The following is a 14548-nucleotide window of genomic DNA, read 5'->3' as shown; positions in this document are numbered from 1 at the left end:
TCCCTGAGCCAGAAATTCAGAGAGGCTGTTAAAATCTGATGGCGATGCAGCAGGTTGTTTTTGTGTGCTGCTGCCCAGCAGAGGCTGGGGGCTGCTGAAGTAATTACACCGTAAAATTGTGTTCAGAGAGGTTGGGTCCCACCTGTGTTTATTTGGTCTGTGATTCAGACCAGGATGGTGCTGTTCCTAAGGAAAGGCTGCTCACAGTCTTGCTTCCTGACCTACAAAGACAATCTAGGAATTAATATTTTTATCGTACCATTGTGAGTTAGTTTACTTGTTTGAAAACGTAACAGCTGTCAAATCTGGAAGACGTGTTTCTGAACGATGGATTGATCATTTCAGGGATGTTTCGTCTGTTGAACTGCTAATGAACAATCACCAGGGTATCAAGGCAGAAATCGACGCCCGGAACGACAGCTTCACCACCTGCATTGAGCTCGGCAAGTCTCTTCTGGCAAGAAAACACTACGCTTCAGAAGAGGTAGGCTGCTTGCTGAACGTGGGGCAGCAGCAGTGCACCTGCCCTGTAGATTTTGTTTTAGCTGGAGAAGCTTGCGTTGTGTGATGCACAGATAAATAAGCAGTATAATGACATGTATTACTTCAGGGACTGTTGCACTTATTTGCTGTTGTGAAATTAGGGTGTGATTTAACTCTGTGAACTCGTGCTGGGTAGCAGAGACAGCACCAATATTTAAAGTATCATTTTCAGTCCAGAAAATGCAAAGCAGCTGTTGCACTCAGTTCTGCAGAGAGCGCGCTCTGGGGTGGCTGTGTTTGGGAAGGGGACTTCTCTGAGCAAGAGCAGAAGCAACTATGAGACAGCCTGAATTTTGTAGAGGGGAACTGGCATGCTCTGAAGGGGCCTGCTAGGGGGAGGAGCAGGAAAAAGTTTGTCTCCTAGGGAGTATATCCAGGGAACATTAAGGGAAAGATGTATCCAACTGCTTAAGGCCTTGATTTATTTTCTGATTTGTCTAGGCCAGAGGGTAGAGGCTCAACCCTCGTTTCTTCCTGCCTCCCTTGGGTGGAGGGAGGATAGCCAAATGTGAGATACTGCCCATCCAGGGAGGTGATGTTTGCTGTGTCTGCAGAACACACGAGTTCTGTGGAGTATCCTCAGAGAAAGGTTTGCTCAGGAACTGGGAGGTTTTGCTAACCCAGGGCTCACACTGGCCCATCAGGGCCGTCAGCGCAGGGAGCTGCAGGCTCCTTGTACAGTCACAGGCAGCGCGTTTTGCATTATCTGCTTGAAAAAGGGCAGAAGACAAAATACCCGATTGCACCATTTAGGTTTGTTTGTCCATTTTATTCTTTTTACCAAATAATCTGGGTGCTGTAGTTTGTAACAGATACTGTATGTGCAAATGTGATCTTTTAGTGCAAACATCATATTTATTTATACTTCGAAGAGAAAAATTGCTGCATTCACACTTAAGGCACTTCCTAGCACGAGTGTTTTGTCAGTGCCTTTTGCTGGTGGTAAGAGCTTCTGCGGTGCGGTGGGGTGAGCCTGGTGCTTATGTAACAGTCCTGCATTCTCCTCTTCAATCCAGATCAAGGAAAAGCTGCTGCAGCTGACAGAAAAGAGAAAAGAAATGATTGACAAGTGGGAAGACAGATGGGAGTGGCTGAGACTGAGTAAGGATGTCCTTGGATTTCTTTGGGGCAGGGCCATATCTAACTCTCCCCACTGTGTCTTTCTGGGCGTTGCAAACAGCCACAGCTTCTTACTCTCTTATTAACAGTGCTTGGAAGGGTGGCTGTGCTGCAGTAACTGTAGGAGTCACACCTGTTGATTGTAAAACACCTGGGAATTTGAAACCAAGAAACCTGCACCAAAGGTCTTACTCAGTATGATCAAATTTGGAGCTGGGTGAAACAGAGCTGCTGTGTTTTGCAGGTGTCACGTTCTGACTGCATTTCCGCAAAGGATGCGCTGCTAGAAAATGGGGAGAAATAAAGCCCTGCTACCTTACACATGTAATGTGCCTGCCTTATCCGAGAGGCTGGAATGGTTACTGGCAAAAGGTGCACTTCTAAACGGTGCAGCGTTTTGCAAGTGCTACACCAGCAACGACAACCCAGTTCTGCTGCTCTGACCAGGTGATCCGTATCTCACGTACGGACTGAGGCCTCACAGCAGGCGGTTGTCCAGGATCTCAAAGCGTGCAGTGCAGCGTAGTCGTTCTGTGGGGCTCTGGGCTGCTGTGTGTATGTACCTTCTTCGTTGTTTCTGAGCCTCAGCAGGCTTTGAGAATACAAGTAGCATGGGCAATTATCCCTCAGTTTGGGTGTTTGTACCATATTATTAATCAAAATTGCTTGGTCCTGTGCACAAAAGCAGTGGAAGGTTTTTTTCAGCTGTTTGGACAGAAGGAAGGAAACCTGGAACTGTGGCACTGTAGACAAGCATAAAGTGCAGAAATACTGCTTGCTGAAGGGAGCTACAGCCTGCAGTCTAGCTGTTGTGTAGACAGGCCAGTCCAAGGAGGAAAACCAGCAGATAACAGACTTTCTACTCTGAATAGTTACAGCAGATGAGAACAAAAAGGAAACATTGAAATTGCAAAATAAAGTAGTCTGTAGAAGAAGTGAAGGTAGGCCTTAACTTTTTCCTCAAAGCAAAGCCAACAGGATAAATTTCTGTCTTTTAAATGATGAATTTCAGTGAGCTTAGTTAAGGAAAATACATAGCAAATACATGTACTTTTTTCCCAAGCTATTTTTAAGTAAATTCAGAAGATGCCTGATGACTTTATGATGCTCTTTCTGATGTTAATGCCACTGATACCTGTACTTTGCACAGTTTTGGAGGTGCACCAGTTTTCAAGAGATGCAAGTGTGGCAGAAGCCTGGCTGCTGGGGCAGGAGCCCTACCTATCCAGTCGTGAAATAGGTCAAAGTGTTGATGAAGTGGAAAAATTAATTAAGCGGCATGAAGCATTTGAAAAATCCGCAGCTACTTGGGATGAGAGATTTGCAGCCCTGGAAAGACTGACCACGGTGAGTGCTACAGGCGAGACTAACCCTCTTGGCCATTCCTCTTCAGTTTGGTGCCAACCACCCCCTCCTCCCCACCAACATTTTGAGCACAACTGCAGTGTCAGTAATTGATGCTTGGAGAGCATGTTACCATCTTCGGAGAATAATTTTGCTTTAGACAGTATAATTGGTTTGATTTTTCATGTGCACTGAGCATCACAGCTGCAGACAACATGGATGGGAGTTCCTCAGCGTCTTCAGAAATCAGGCTGCTTTTGTTTAGATGGTTAATTTCAGGGGTTTGGATGTGGAACACGTTATTTCTATGTATGGCAAGCAGATAAGAGGGTGTCACTTTTCAATACTTTAGTAGCTTGGGCTGCTCTCTTGTTTGTCTCTTCTGGTTTTTGTTCTAATAGAAAGAATTAGAAAAGAAACATGGACAGCGGTGAGCTTCTGCCCAGGCACTCCACTTGGTGTTAAAGGGTCTGATTCTGTATTTTTTCTTACTGAGAAACTCAGTGCAACAAACTTTGCATGATTAATACTTTTGAAGACTTCAAATTTTATTGTAATAAACTTAAATTTCAATAACGTTTCAGAAAAATGTACAGAGTTATTTTTAGTTTGTAGAAATGCCCCAGAAAAGCGTGCTGTGCTTTTAAATGCACAAAAATGTTTCATTTCTCAGTTGGAACTGCTGGAAGTACGTCGACAGCAAGAGGAAGAGGAGAGGAAGAGACAACCACCCACTCCAGAGCCAAGCCCGAAGGTTGCTGAGGATGCAGACTCCCAGCAGCAGTGGTAAGCCCAGGATGTGGGAAGCTGGATGGACCGTGTACTTGACACTGTTTCTTCAGAGTTCTCAGGCTGGAGATGCGTTGTAAAGAGAGTCTGGAGGTCGTATGGTTTTGTAATGTGACCCTTTTTAGAAGACTTGGTGAATGTAGTTTCCAGGGACAGGACCTTTTCCAGACACCTGAATTCACTGCTCAGTTGAACGTTCCAGTTTTTCATCATGACACAGTGTTACAACTGCTGAGGTGTACTGGCCCTAAAGTGAAAATGCTGGTTTTACACCCCCTCTGTTACGAATTAACATTTTGAACAATCTTGGCTTTCTTCTTCAATGAGCATCAGTTACAGATAGATTTCAAGACACGTCCATGGAATGTTAACATTTATATGATTATTTATGTGGTAGGAGTAGACTTATTTGTAAGGTAACTGTCAGGAAAACCTGTTTTGATCTCACTTAACATTGGCTTTGTTCAGTTGGGCCTGAGGATTTTAAGAACTTGCTTGAATTTCTGAGGTGTACCAATATTCAGCAGGAAAAATCTCAGTTTGGTGAAAAAGAGGGATGACTTTCAAGAACTTAATACAATTTCTTCTCTTTTTCCTCTCTCCCAACAGGGACGGGACAAAAGGAGAACAAGTTTCCCAAAATGGTTTGCCATCAGACCAGGAATCTCCACGGGTTAGTTACCGCTCCCAAACCTACCAAAACTACAAAAACTTTATTAGCAGACGGACAGCCAATGACCGATCGTGGTCTGGACTGTGACATAAAGCATCATTTGCAGCAAAAGACACCGTTTTTCAGTATGGTTTACTGGTACTGGTTTAATCTCTTGGCTTCAGATTTCCCTGCTGCTTTTCTCTTCCTTCCCATCAGTTGACTTTTATTTAATTAGCAGCCCCTCGGAGATATATTTGCTTCACTTTAATTCCTGTTTATTTGAATCTCCCCACTGACACTCAGTTGCTTTAAGGTGACACATTTATTTCATGTTATTTACTGTGAGTTTTTCATGTCGCTAATAGTATTAAGATTTTCCAGCTAAACCGTCCTTTATATGAGTAATTGAGATGTAATGAGATTACATCATAATGAAGAAGAGAACTAGAGTCTGACAGGTATGACGCATCGAGTTGTACTAACAGGTTTCAGCACGGCAACATTATTAAATCAGCTGCATTAGCAAGCGAGTTGTTTGCAAGGCCAAAGATAATCCCCGCAGTGAGCTGGGCAGTGGAGGCTGGGAGGGAGGGGAGAGTTGTAACTATGGACAGATAAAAGCCTTAAGGTTAGTTGTATAACATTCCATGCAGAATGGACACATTGACCGCAGATAAAAATAAACGTGAAATAAAACATTAAAAACTGGTATCTAGATTTATCGTGGTATTTAGTCCTCAGGAAGAGTTGTGATCTTGCTGAACAGCTGTTTCAAGGCCCCGTTTTGCCTTGGTCCTGTCCAGTTTACAGGAATTCCATATATTGACACTGGAGAGACAGTAGTATAAATGAGAGTAGGGTGCAGACCCTTTTGGAGAGGTCATGATGCTTTTCTTTAAAAACTAAATAAAATACATTGGTCTAAGATCCCAGTTCTTTATTTTACATAGGTGCAGGCTGAATGGTCCATGCCTTATTGATTCCTTCTTGGTAGGGGATGTCCCAGTGGTGTCAGGATGCATGCCAATAATCTCAATGTGCAGCCATAAAAATACCAGTAAATATGTATATATAGTGAAAGCAACACAGTAGTTGAAAACTGGCTTATCTCTCTGCGTGACCTTCCTGTAAAACCTACTTGCTTCAATTAATGCTGTGAGTGGTGAGAAAAAATGACACTTCTCTTTCTGTTTTTGAACCTCACTGAGGTCATATTCCGTGCAGGAAAGGCTCCGGGCAGGCTGGGATCCGTGGGTATCGGAGCTCTTGCCAGTCCTGCGAAGGAAACGCAGGTCCCGGTCTAGGGCTCGGGGAGGAAACGTCTTTCAGCTGAAGTTTATCTTTCAAAGAGCCCATCCCAGTTACTTTCAGGTCTGCACACTGTGTCAAAGCTCTAGGATACTAAGCAGCTCTACCTTTTTCTTCATTTAAATAAAGCCTTTTGGTTCATCTTTAATTTTAAATGATGAAGTGAGCTGTCTGTTGTACATTCTGATGTGTATGAAATGATACGTAGTTGTGGCAAGGAACGTCAGGTGGCCTGCAAGCACGTCCCAGATCATCACCATCATCGTGTTGGTTACCACAGCCTTACGCATCACCTGTTTGCTTCTTTGTTTTATTTTATGATCCATGATGCATTTCCATGTTAATCTTCGCCATCTGCACTTCCATCTTCCACGCGAGCTTTTTAGCTCGGTTTGCTGAACCTCGTGCTGCAATACATCAGATGTGCACAGCTGTATTTCTGGTTGGAAGAGAGAAATATGCTGCTGTTGATCTGAATGTAGCTTCTGACGGCTAGCTGAGCAGTGCAGCTCAACTGTTCTGTATTGGCTGAGCTCGTAAAGTGAGAAAGGTGATGAAAGGATGTGCTTCAGTAATTGTACTTTTTCTGTAACTTGTCTTTCCACTTCATGATGCATGTTTTTTTTTTTTTTCTTTTGTCAGGATAACAACATGTAGCTTCTTATGCTTTTAAAAATTTAGGCAGATGATCTGGTGACTACCTACACCAGTGTTGGCTCTCTGAGCCTGTAGGAGTGTGACAGTTCTCAGAGCAGTATAGCCGTAGCTTCAGACTCCACCGTCTGGGAAGCCTTCAGATGTATTCTGGCTAAAAAGTAGTTTGTAAAAATAACTTAGATAGATACACTTTTTTACTTGTATTAGTACACTTATACATAAAAACGACACTTTTATGATGAAGAAAAATGAATTAAGTTATCGATTAAGGCCATCGTTTAGGCACTAGAAGCATAAGATTTCACCTGTTTGCTGTAGCCTGTGGTACTGGCTACGTTAAAATGGTTCTTATGCCAGAACAATGTGTAGGCTGTCGTCTGTTCGCATCTGAAAAAGGCAAATTCATCTCCGAGACTTTAGCTGTGGTGCAGAGACTTAAGTTGATGAACTGAACACAGGTTGCTTCAAGCACTACGAAAATGCAAGGGATGTCTCCAGTCATTGTCACCAGCTGTCTTGTTGCATGTTAGACTCCTGATTTACATATCTCAAGAGTGGTCTTTAGCCACTAAAGCACTTGCAACTAACCTCTCAGTCACGATTAAGAGAACTGTGTTGGTGTCCGTGGTAACTGTTTTGTTGTAACAGTGCAGTTTGCCATTAATGTTTGTCCTCCGTTGCGTTGTCTCTGCATGCCCGATGCATGTTTCCATTGAAGTTTGTTTAGCTCCTGTTTTTTCTCTATTTTCATGACACATTCTTTGCATAGCTGTTTATGATTCAGATTTATTTTGCTTGTTTTCTGTTAATTGTAGATAACACATGGAAAGGAAGTAAAACCTGAAAGAGCATCAGAAAAGCTTTTCGTAGCCCTTTTCCAATCAGTAGGATTCTAAGCAGAAGTTACAGGTGTGCTTGTGCGATTAAAGCTGGCAGTTGCCTTTTAAAACCACGGGGTTGCAGATTGCAGCGCTGAATTACCTGTTATTTCCCATAAAAACACGTTAAGTAGCTGTGCAGTGGCTGCTGTTTTGAAACCAGCCTGGTTTACTTCAGATTAGTGGTTATGGGTACCCCAAAATCAGTATTATTTTCGCATCTTGCCGGTATCGCTACAGAAAACTTGCTACTTTCAGCATCACTTCAGGTAATAGACAGTTCTGGGTCATCTGTGTAAGTTGTGGAGATGAGTTATTGTGGTCTGTGTCATTCCTTGTTGCTGGTCACGAAGGCTTCATGTATCTCAGGCAGTTGAAAAGCAGAGAGTTTGCAGTTCCGTTAACTGTCACTGGTCAGAAAGGTTTGCAAAGGGCTGTCCTTTTTCTTCAACACCATCTGCTGGCCGTTGGTGGTCAGCACTGGTGTGACGGTCGATTAGTTGAGCGGTCGCTGGTGCACCGCTGGTGGTTTATTTCGCTACCTGTGTTAGGGTATCTGTGCTGGCAGCCTCATCTGTTTGTTTACCCTCTCCCCCCTTTAATGCAACGTTTTTGTTAGATTTTGAGATTTGGATACAAATAGCGAGGTTCGATGGCTTAGATTTATCCCAGCTGTGAAGAAGTGGTGTCATTCATTTTTATTTCTGCCAGATAACACTAGATAGATAGAGCTCAGTGCAGGGTAGGTGTTTCCTCTAATAGATTCTTTCCGTTTCAGTGGTGTAGTGTCTGCACTCTGGAGATTTAGATTGCTTAAAGGCAGCTAACCAATCCTTCCCATGTTCAGAGCAAGTTGGCACTTAGGTCTTCCTAGGTCGATACACGAGGTACAAAGGTGTGAGCTACAATGACGTGTACTTGGCAGGAATAAGAAGTTTTAGCAAACGGTGGCAAAATTTAGTTTGTTGCATAATAATTCGGCTGCTTTTGAATTGTCCGGGCCATGTGCAGAAGTGGGAATGTCTAATTATCGTGCCATTCACAAATACCTGCTTGTCTGCATAAAACCAGTCCAGAATGTTTGTCATCTACTAGAGCGTTAGCAGCACTAAGCTTTAGTAACTTGCTAATAATAATACTACACACTGGTTGTGTAACTCCTGAGCTGCTACCGATGGCTCTACATGTCAAAGTAATGCTACAAGAAAAAAAAAATAAATACTGGGACCAAGCTGCATTTCAAAAGCTTATAGCCATTAGGATTCCAATTTAAATGATTTTTGGATGAATGGCTCCTGAAGACGTCGACAGCTTGACCAGTCAGAGCTGCTGGAAACACGGCTGCTCTCTAGGCTATCTCGTGCGACAGGCAACGCGATCAACAAAGCAAGTGATGGGCAAGGCCTTGGTTCTGTCTTTGTTTGGGGGTAAATAGCTGTGTGATGTGTGACTGTGGTGGTTTTCAGTTCCTTTAACAAAAATCCAATCCACCTAATAACGAAAGTCTGAAAAAGACCCTGATAAATTGACACGTGACCTCCTTTCCCTTGTCTCTAAGATCCAATATCCTAACTGGGATGGTGGAGATGAAATGCATGGTGTAATCTTTCTAATTTCTGCATGTTTTGATTTTGTTGTGTCACTAGGGGAACGGGGAAAGCGGGAAAGGAGCTTTTACAGAAAACAAATAAATTACGCAGATTTTTGTAAATGCTCCTGGGTAATTTTGACCTATTTTTCTGCTGACTCATAGTTAATATCTCGTATAGACTTTTAATACCCCAGTAATGCCATAAATGTTTTTAAGGTGGCTGATGTGTATAACTTCTACTATTCCTCTAGGTTTGCAGAAAGTGTGATTGTTACTGTTCCAAACATTTGAGTACTTAGCAACAGAATTGAATGCTCTCGTTTTAGGAATAACAATACATAAAAGAATATGAATTGACCAGCAGAGCAAAGCACAGTACAATTCACACTGATGTTTAGCTGCTCTTATTTTCCCGTCTCTCCACCTGTAAAATGGGTACTAATCCATTCATACCTTCTAATTTCCTTGGCCTTCCGTGTCTCCATGGAGTGTGAGAAAGATCTTATTGGCCTGTGTCATTCTCCAGGCAAAGTTTATACACAGCCACGTTGTGCAGGGAGACAGATTAACTGCAAGATGCCTTGGTGTCGCGAGGCTCCTAGCTGAACTTCTCTCCCACTGTTCCTAGGTGGCAGAAACCGCAGAAACAAACGAAATGGTCAACGGAGCTGCGGAACCGAGGACGAGTTCCAAAGAGTCTAGCCCTGTTCCTTCTCCAACGGCAGACCGCAAAGCCAAGACCGCCGTTCAGGCCCAGACTGCTGCCACCCTACCAGCCAAAACACAGGAGATCCCTTCTGCTCAGATGGAGGGCTTCTTACATCGCAAGCACGAATGGGAGACGCACAGCAAGAAAGCCTCCAGCAGGTAAGGTATTGGATGCTTCATGCGGATAATTGCATCCAAGCTCACCGAGACGTAAGAGAGTAAGTGTTATCCCTGCTGCTGTTGTCTTCCCACAGCTCCCACAGACCTTCCAGGCTTATGCTCCTGTTGTTGCAGGAGCTGTGCGTGCATGGCTGAACAGTACATTTGAGGAAATCGCAATCTAAAGATGCGTGGTAGAAAACGCAGTGTTGGCCATATTTGGAAGGTGGAAAACGAGGCATAAAGTACCATGATTTTCCCACTTCACATGATGAATTTGTGGCAGTAGTGGGATTTGATTCCAGATCTCCTAAGTTGTACGTTACTACAAGAAAAGAAAAACACGTAGGTGTGAGCAGAGAAATGTCCATATTCTTCTGACATTTTCTGTTTGCACGTTAGCACTTTCCACCTACTCTCTAATCTGTTCAGAAGGGAAAAGCGGGTGAAGATGATTCTGTGTGCCTTAGTTGATTCCGTTCCTAAGGATGCTGCAGTTCTCAAACAGGCCAACTTCTGAGATTTCTGTCAGCACTGGAAAAGCAGACTGAGGTCCTTCATGACCGAGGGAACTCTTGCAACCAGATTTGTGACTTCGCTGACAAGAAAAATGTTGACTGGCAAGTGGTGAGCACACCAACAGCTGAGGGATTTGGTGGGAGCCAAAGTACTCAGCTGAGCTGGGTGCAGATGACAAATGAGTACAGTACTGCTCTGATTTTTGTTCAGCCGGAGTTGTTTGCACCAGAGAACGACTTTGAGGCAGTGACAGTCACCCATACCAGTATCTAGGGACTCTTATTTCCAGTAAATCATTGGATTTTTATAGCTGCATTAGAGAATGAGGCAGATGATGCCATTAAGACTGTTTGAGTCATGGATTTCACATGCAATCCATTTGTTAGTTTGCAGCATGATGAGAATTCCTTCTACAATAAAATTTAGTCAATTAAAGGGTCAACCAGTTTCTCTCCCAAGTATGCAAACTGCCCAGTCTGCCAAACGCTCCTCCCGCTGGTAGGATATGCTCGTGTGCTGTCACAGAGAGCTCTGGAAAGCTCTGTTCCATCTGGCTCAAAGGCAGTGCTTTTGTCTCGAAGCTGTGCTTTTCTGAGAGAATTGGCTGTCTGCAGCTCACAGGGCAGCGTGTGCTGTGTTCACATCCCCAGACTGAACCAGTCTCCATTATCTGATAGAAATAATCGTATTTGGTTTCTCCAGTTCTGCAAGTAAGAGCATTAGATTTATAAATACTTTTGTTATTTTCCATGTCTCGAAGATCATGGCATAACGTGTACTGCGTCATAAACAACCAAGAGATGGGCTTCTACAAGGATTCGAAAGCTGCTGCTTCTGGCATCCCCTACCACAACGAGATTCCTGTCAGCTTGAAGGAAGCAGTCTGTGAAATAGCGGTCGATTACAAAAAGAAAAAGCATGTGTTCAAGCTAAGGTAAACCTGTTGAAGCATTTGCCATTAGTTTAAGTTGTGGTGGGTCTGTTCGCTGGGCAAAGTCACGGGAGGATCCAGCCCAGGAACTGATCCTAATTATTCACTGCAGTATCTGCTTCTCTGAACGAGCACTTCTCAGCGCCGAAACACGGTGTATTTGTCAAAGGTACAAGCACAAAACAGTGTCAAAATAATCTGTGCACTTCAGTTACGTCTGCGACAAGACTAGACCTGTCGGCCTAAAGTTAGGAGCCTGCATTTCAGAACGCTGGGCTTTTGAAAGCATTCAGCTGCTCCCTCTGGAGTAATTGAAGAGAGAGGAATGTTCACCATTCTGCTCTCTCCAAAATCAAGCCTCTTGTTTGATTTCTTCAGCATGGATTTAGGAGACAGCGATCACACTTTCAGATCGGAAGAGAGGAAGAAATCTTTTACATTGAGGGTGGTGATGCACTGGCACAGGTTGCCCAGAGAAGCTGTGGCTGCCCCATCCCTGGAAGTGTTCAAGGCCAGGTTGGATGAGGCTTTGAGCAACCTGGTGTAGCGGAGGGTGTCCCTGCCCATGGCAGGGGGGTTGGAACTAGATGATCTTTAAGGTCCTTTCCAACCCAAACCATTCTATGATCTAGGACATGTAGTTACAGACCGTTTCATTTTGAAGTATGTGACGTACTGGCTGTTCAAAGGTTAAAAAAAATAAGGCTTTTCCTTCAGGAGTTGTGTTTCTGTTTTACCAATCAATCTTTTAGTGCCAACAGTAAAAAATATTTTACTACTACACAGCTGCAAGGTGATTCTGTCAAAGGAAACTCACTTTATGCACCAATCAGTTCGTGCATTCCAAGATAGAGTTTATTTATTTATTTACTTTATTTTATATTGATACAAGGGTCCACTAAAGGTGATGAGATCCATATCTAGGGAAATTTGCTTTATAGCAAATATAAAGGGAAAAAATATAGCAAAGATTTAGGGAAATTTACCTTTCCTGAAGACAGGCCTGCAGCTGTGTGATTCCCCCTTTATACAATTTTAAACATCTCCGAATTGGTAACGTAAGGCTCTGCTGTTCCAAATACAGTTAGGCAGAAAAATCCGTTGCCCTTTTGTGCACAGTGCCCCGTCGCCTGCGTCAGGGCTCTCAGGTAATTGTGTGTAGCACATTTTCCTTACTCGGAGAGTCCCCAGAGCGTTCCCAGCTCCTGATACCCAGTCTCCAAGCCGAGGAGGGGTGTGTTGTGGAACATCTGAGAGGCCGAGGTCTCTACTCTCCTCTGCAGGCAGACCTCTCACAGGAAGGTCTAGGAGAGCACACTGGAAATATTTTTCATAATTTTTTAACGAAGCGAGCAAGGCATAATTACATTCTTCCTGGTGTCTGTCTGTCTTCACTTATTTTACTGTTTAATACTTAATTTCATTTCATAAACAGATTTTAAAATGCTTTCATTTTGTGGGGACAGATGAGGAACCCTGCAACCCAGCTCCCACTGCCCCTGCCTCCTGCTTGTTCAGGCGCCTGAGCTGATGTTATTCAGATGTTGGTTTTTAATTAACGTATATCTTCGCATACATTGTCAAATGCATCCCAGTTAAACCACCTCAATAAACTCAGCACAGGAACAAAACAGAAGGGAGGCTCTGGCCACTCATAAATGATACTCAGTGTAGTATCTGGAGTCACCACCACGGCAGCTGTGGCAGCAGAGCAGCCGCAGGGTTTCGCTAGGTTCCTGCAACAGCCGGGAAAACTCTGGGTGATGTCTGTGACTTTTGTCTTTTCAAAGCACCGAGTAAACTTTCACGCTGTCTTTTGCAAAAGAGAAAAGATCTGCCCGCACGAGCAAGTGCTGACGCAGCAGTGTCAGCTGCTGAGGACGGCGCGGTCTGCAGAGCGTCCGGCCGTGCAGGGCACGCGGCGTGCGCAGTGCGAGATGGCAGCACGCGAGCCGCTGGGCTGTCGTGCTCGTGTGGATGTCGTGGCTGTCCCGTGCAGGCCGTGTGTCTCAGTCTGGACCCACTCTGTGGTTCTGTGGTTACGTGTTGAGCTAAACCAGCAGGAGCTGAAGCTGCGTGATGGCCACTGAGCTCAAATTTGTGACGGTTGTTTTCTTTACAGATTGACTGATGGCAACGAATACCTCTTCCAAGCCAAAGACGATGTAAGTTTGTTTTTCTTACTGTTTATTACCGTGATACCTGTGCTGTTGTACAACAGGAAAAACGTAGAGCTTCCAGGGTGCTTTTTCATTTCCTCGGCTGCAGTTCCGTGCCTGTGTGCGGAACGTGTAGGTTCCGAAGCTGCCGCGGCCGCCGCGAGGGCAGCAGGGCTTTTCAGATGCAGCTTCTGGCAGGCGGCTCCTGCGGGCGCGTAACCGGAGCAGTGCCAGATGATGAGTTAGGACCGTGCTTCCTTTCATTCCCCGCTTCCACCCGTTCCCCTTCCACAATGTTGAGTGAATTAGAGAGGGCGTGTGGCGCAGGGATTGTAACAGCTTTCTGCCTTTGGGGCTTCTTGAAGGAGGAGATGAACACGTGGATTCAGGCCATCACATCAGCTATCTCTTCTGATAAAATCGAAGTGTCCCCGACCACGCAGAGCACTCCAGCCTCCAGCCGTGCCCAGACCCTGCCTGCCAGCGTCACAATAACCAGCGAGTCCAGCCCTGGCAAGCGGGAGAAAGACAAAGAGAAAGACAAAGAGAAAAGATTCAGCCTTTTTGGTAAAAAGAAGTGAACTCCATCTCCACACACTGCACTTCTCTGACCGTTCCAGTGGAATTCCAGCATGCGAGCTCAGAACCAATACGTTACTCTCTGTGCCTCATGTTCCTCAATGTGATTGACATTTTTTTATTTATAGAGCGTTTTAAAATAAAAAGCCAACAACAAAAAAAGAATCTAAAGATACAAATGTATGAGGTGCATTGGGCAGCTTCTGTAGGAGAGGGAGGACCAGGTTTTGGGGGTTTGTTTTTGTTTTGTTTTGTTTTTTTAATGAAGTTAATGTAGATTAGATCTTAATATTTAAACTGTTCCTCAATTTTGTGAGGCTGTCTTGGAAAATAACCCACTCCTAGTGCTATTGGTATGCAAGGCAGCGGTGCTTTCGAATCTACTGTGCACATCAAAAACCAATGTACAAATTTTCAAAAACGTTCACTTGCATTTGAGGTTGTTACGCTGAGTCTTGACTAGTAGAGCCTCCCATGACAAATCTAACATTTATTAAAACAGTAGTGTATTACCTTTGCTGTAACAGAGTGCAGGTCTGCATTGACTTACGGACAAACCATTTCTATCCTGGCGTTGGTTATTAACACAACCTGAAGCTTTTCTGCATC

General features: G+C 44.2%; 1 protein-coding gene across 2 annotated transcripts in view; it reads left to right on the top strand.

The window, feature by feature from the left end:
- Window positions 1–14164, top strand: part of SPTBN1 (spectrin beta, non-erythrocytic 1) — a 91329-nt gene extending 77165 nt beyond the window's left edge. Inside the window, exons 27-35 of one of the 2 annotated variants that reach the window (XM_009982865.2) lie at window positions 346–484; window positions 1560–1644; window positions 2813–3009; window positions 3680–3792; window positions 4405–4468; window positions 9513–9751; window positions 11031–11204; window positions 13324–13366; window positions 13726–14164. In XM_009982865.2, coding sequence (XP_009981167.1) covers window positions 346–484; window positions 1560–1644; window positions 2813–3009; window positions 3680–3792; window positions 4405–4468; window positions 9513–9751; window positions 11031–11204; window positions 13324–13366; window positions 13726–13941 — 1270 coding nt within the window. In that variant the 3' untranslated portion in view covers window positions 13942–14164. Of the gene's footprint in view, window positions 1–345; window positions 485–1559; window positions 1645–2812; window positions 3010–3679; window positions 3793–4404; window positions 4556–9512; window positions 9752–11030; window positions 11205–13323; window positions 13367–13725 lie in introns of those variants that run through there. The other variant, XM_009982866.2, reaches the window with a different exon arrangement.
- The last annotated feature ends 384 nt before the right edge of the window (window positions 14165–14548 follow it).

Source organism: Tauraco erythrolophus, chromosome 2 (genome assembly GCF_009769465.1).
Source record: "Tauraco erythrolophus isolate bTauEry1 chromosome 2, bTauEry1.pri, whole genome shotgun sequence".
NCBI classification, from domain to species: Eukaryota; Metazoa; Chordata; class Aves; order Musophagiformes; family Musophagidae; genus Tauraco; species Tauraco erythrolophus.
The sequence above is the reverse complement of the archived record's forward strand: the minus strand, read 5'-3'. Positions and strand labels throughout refer to the sequence as shown.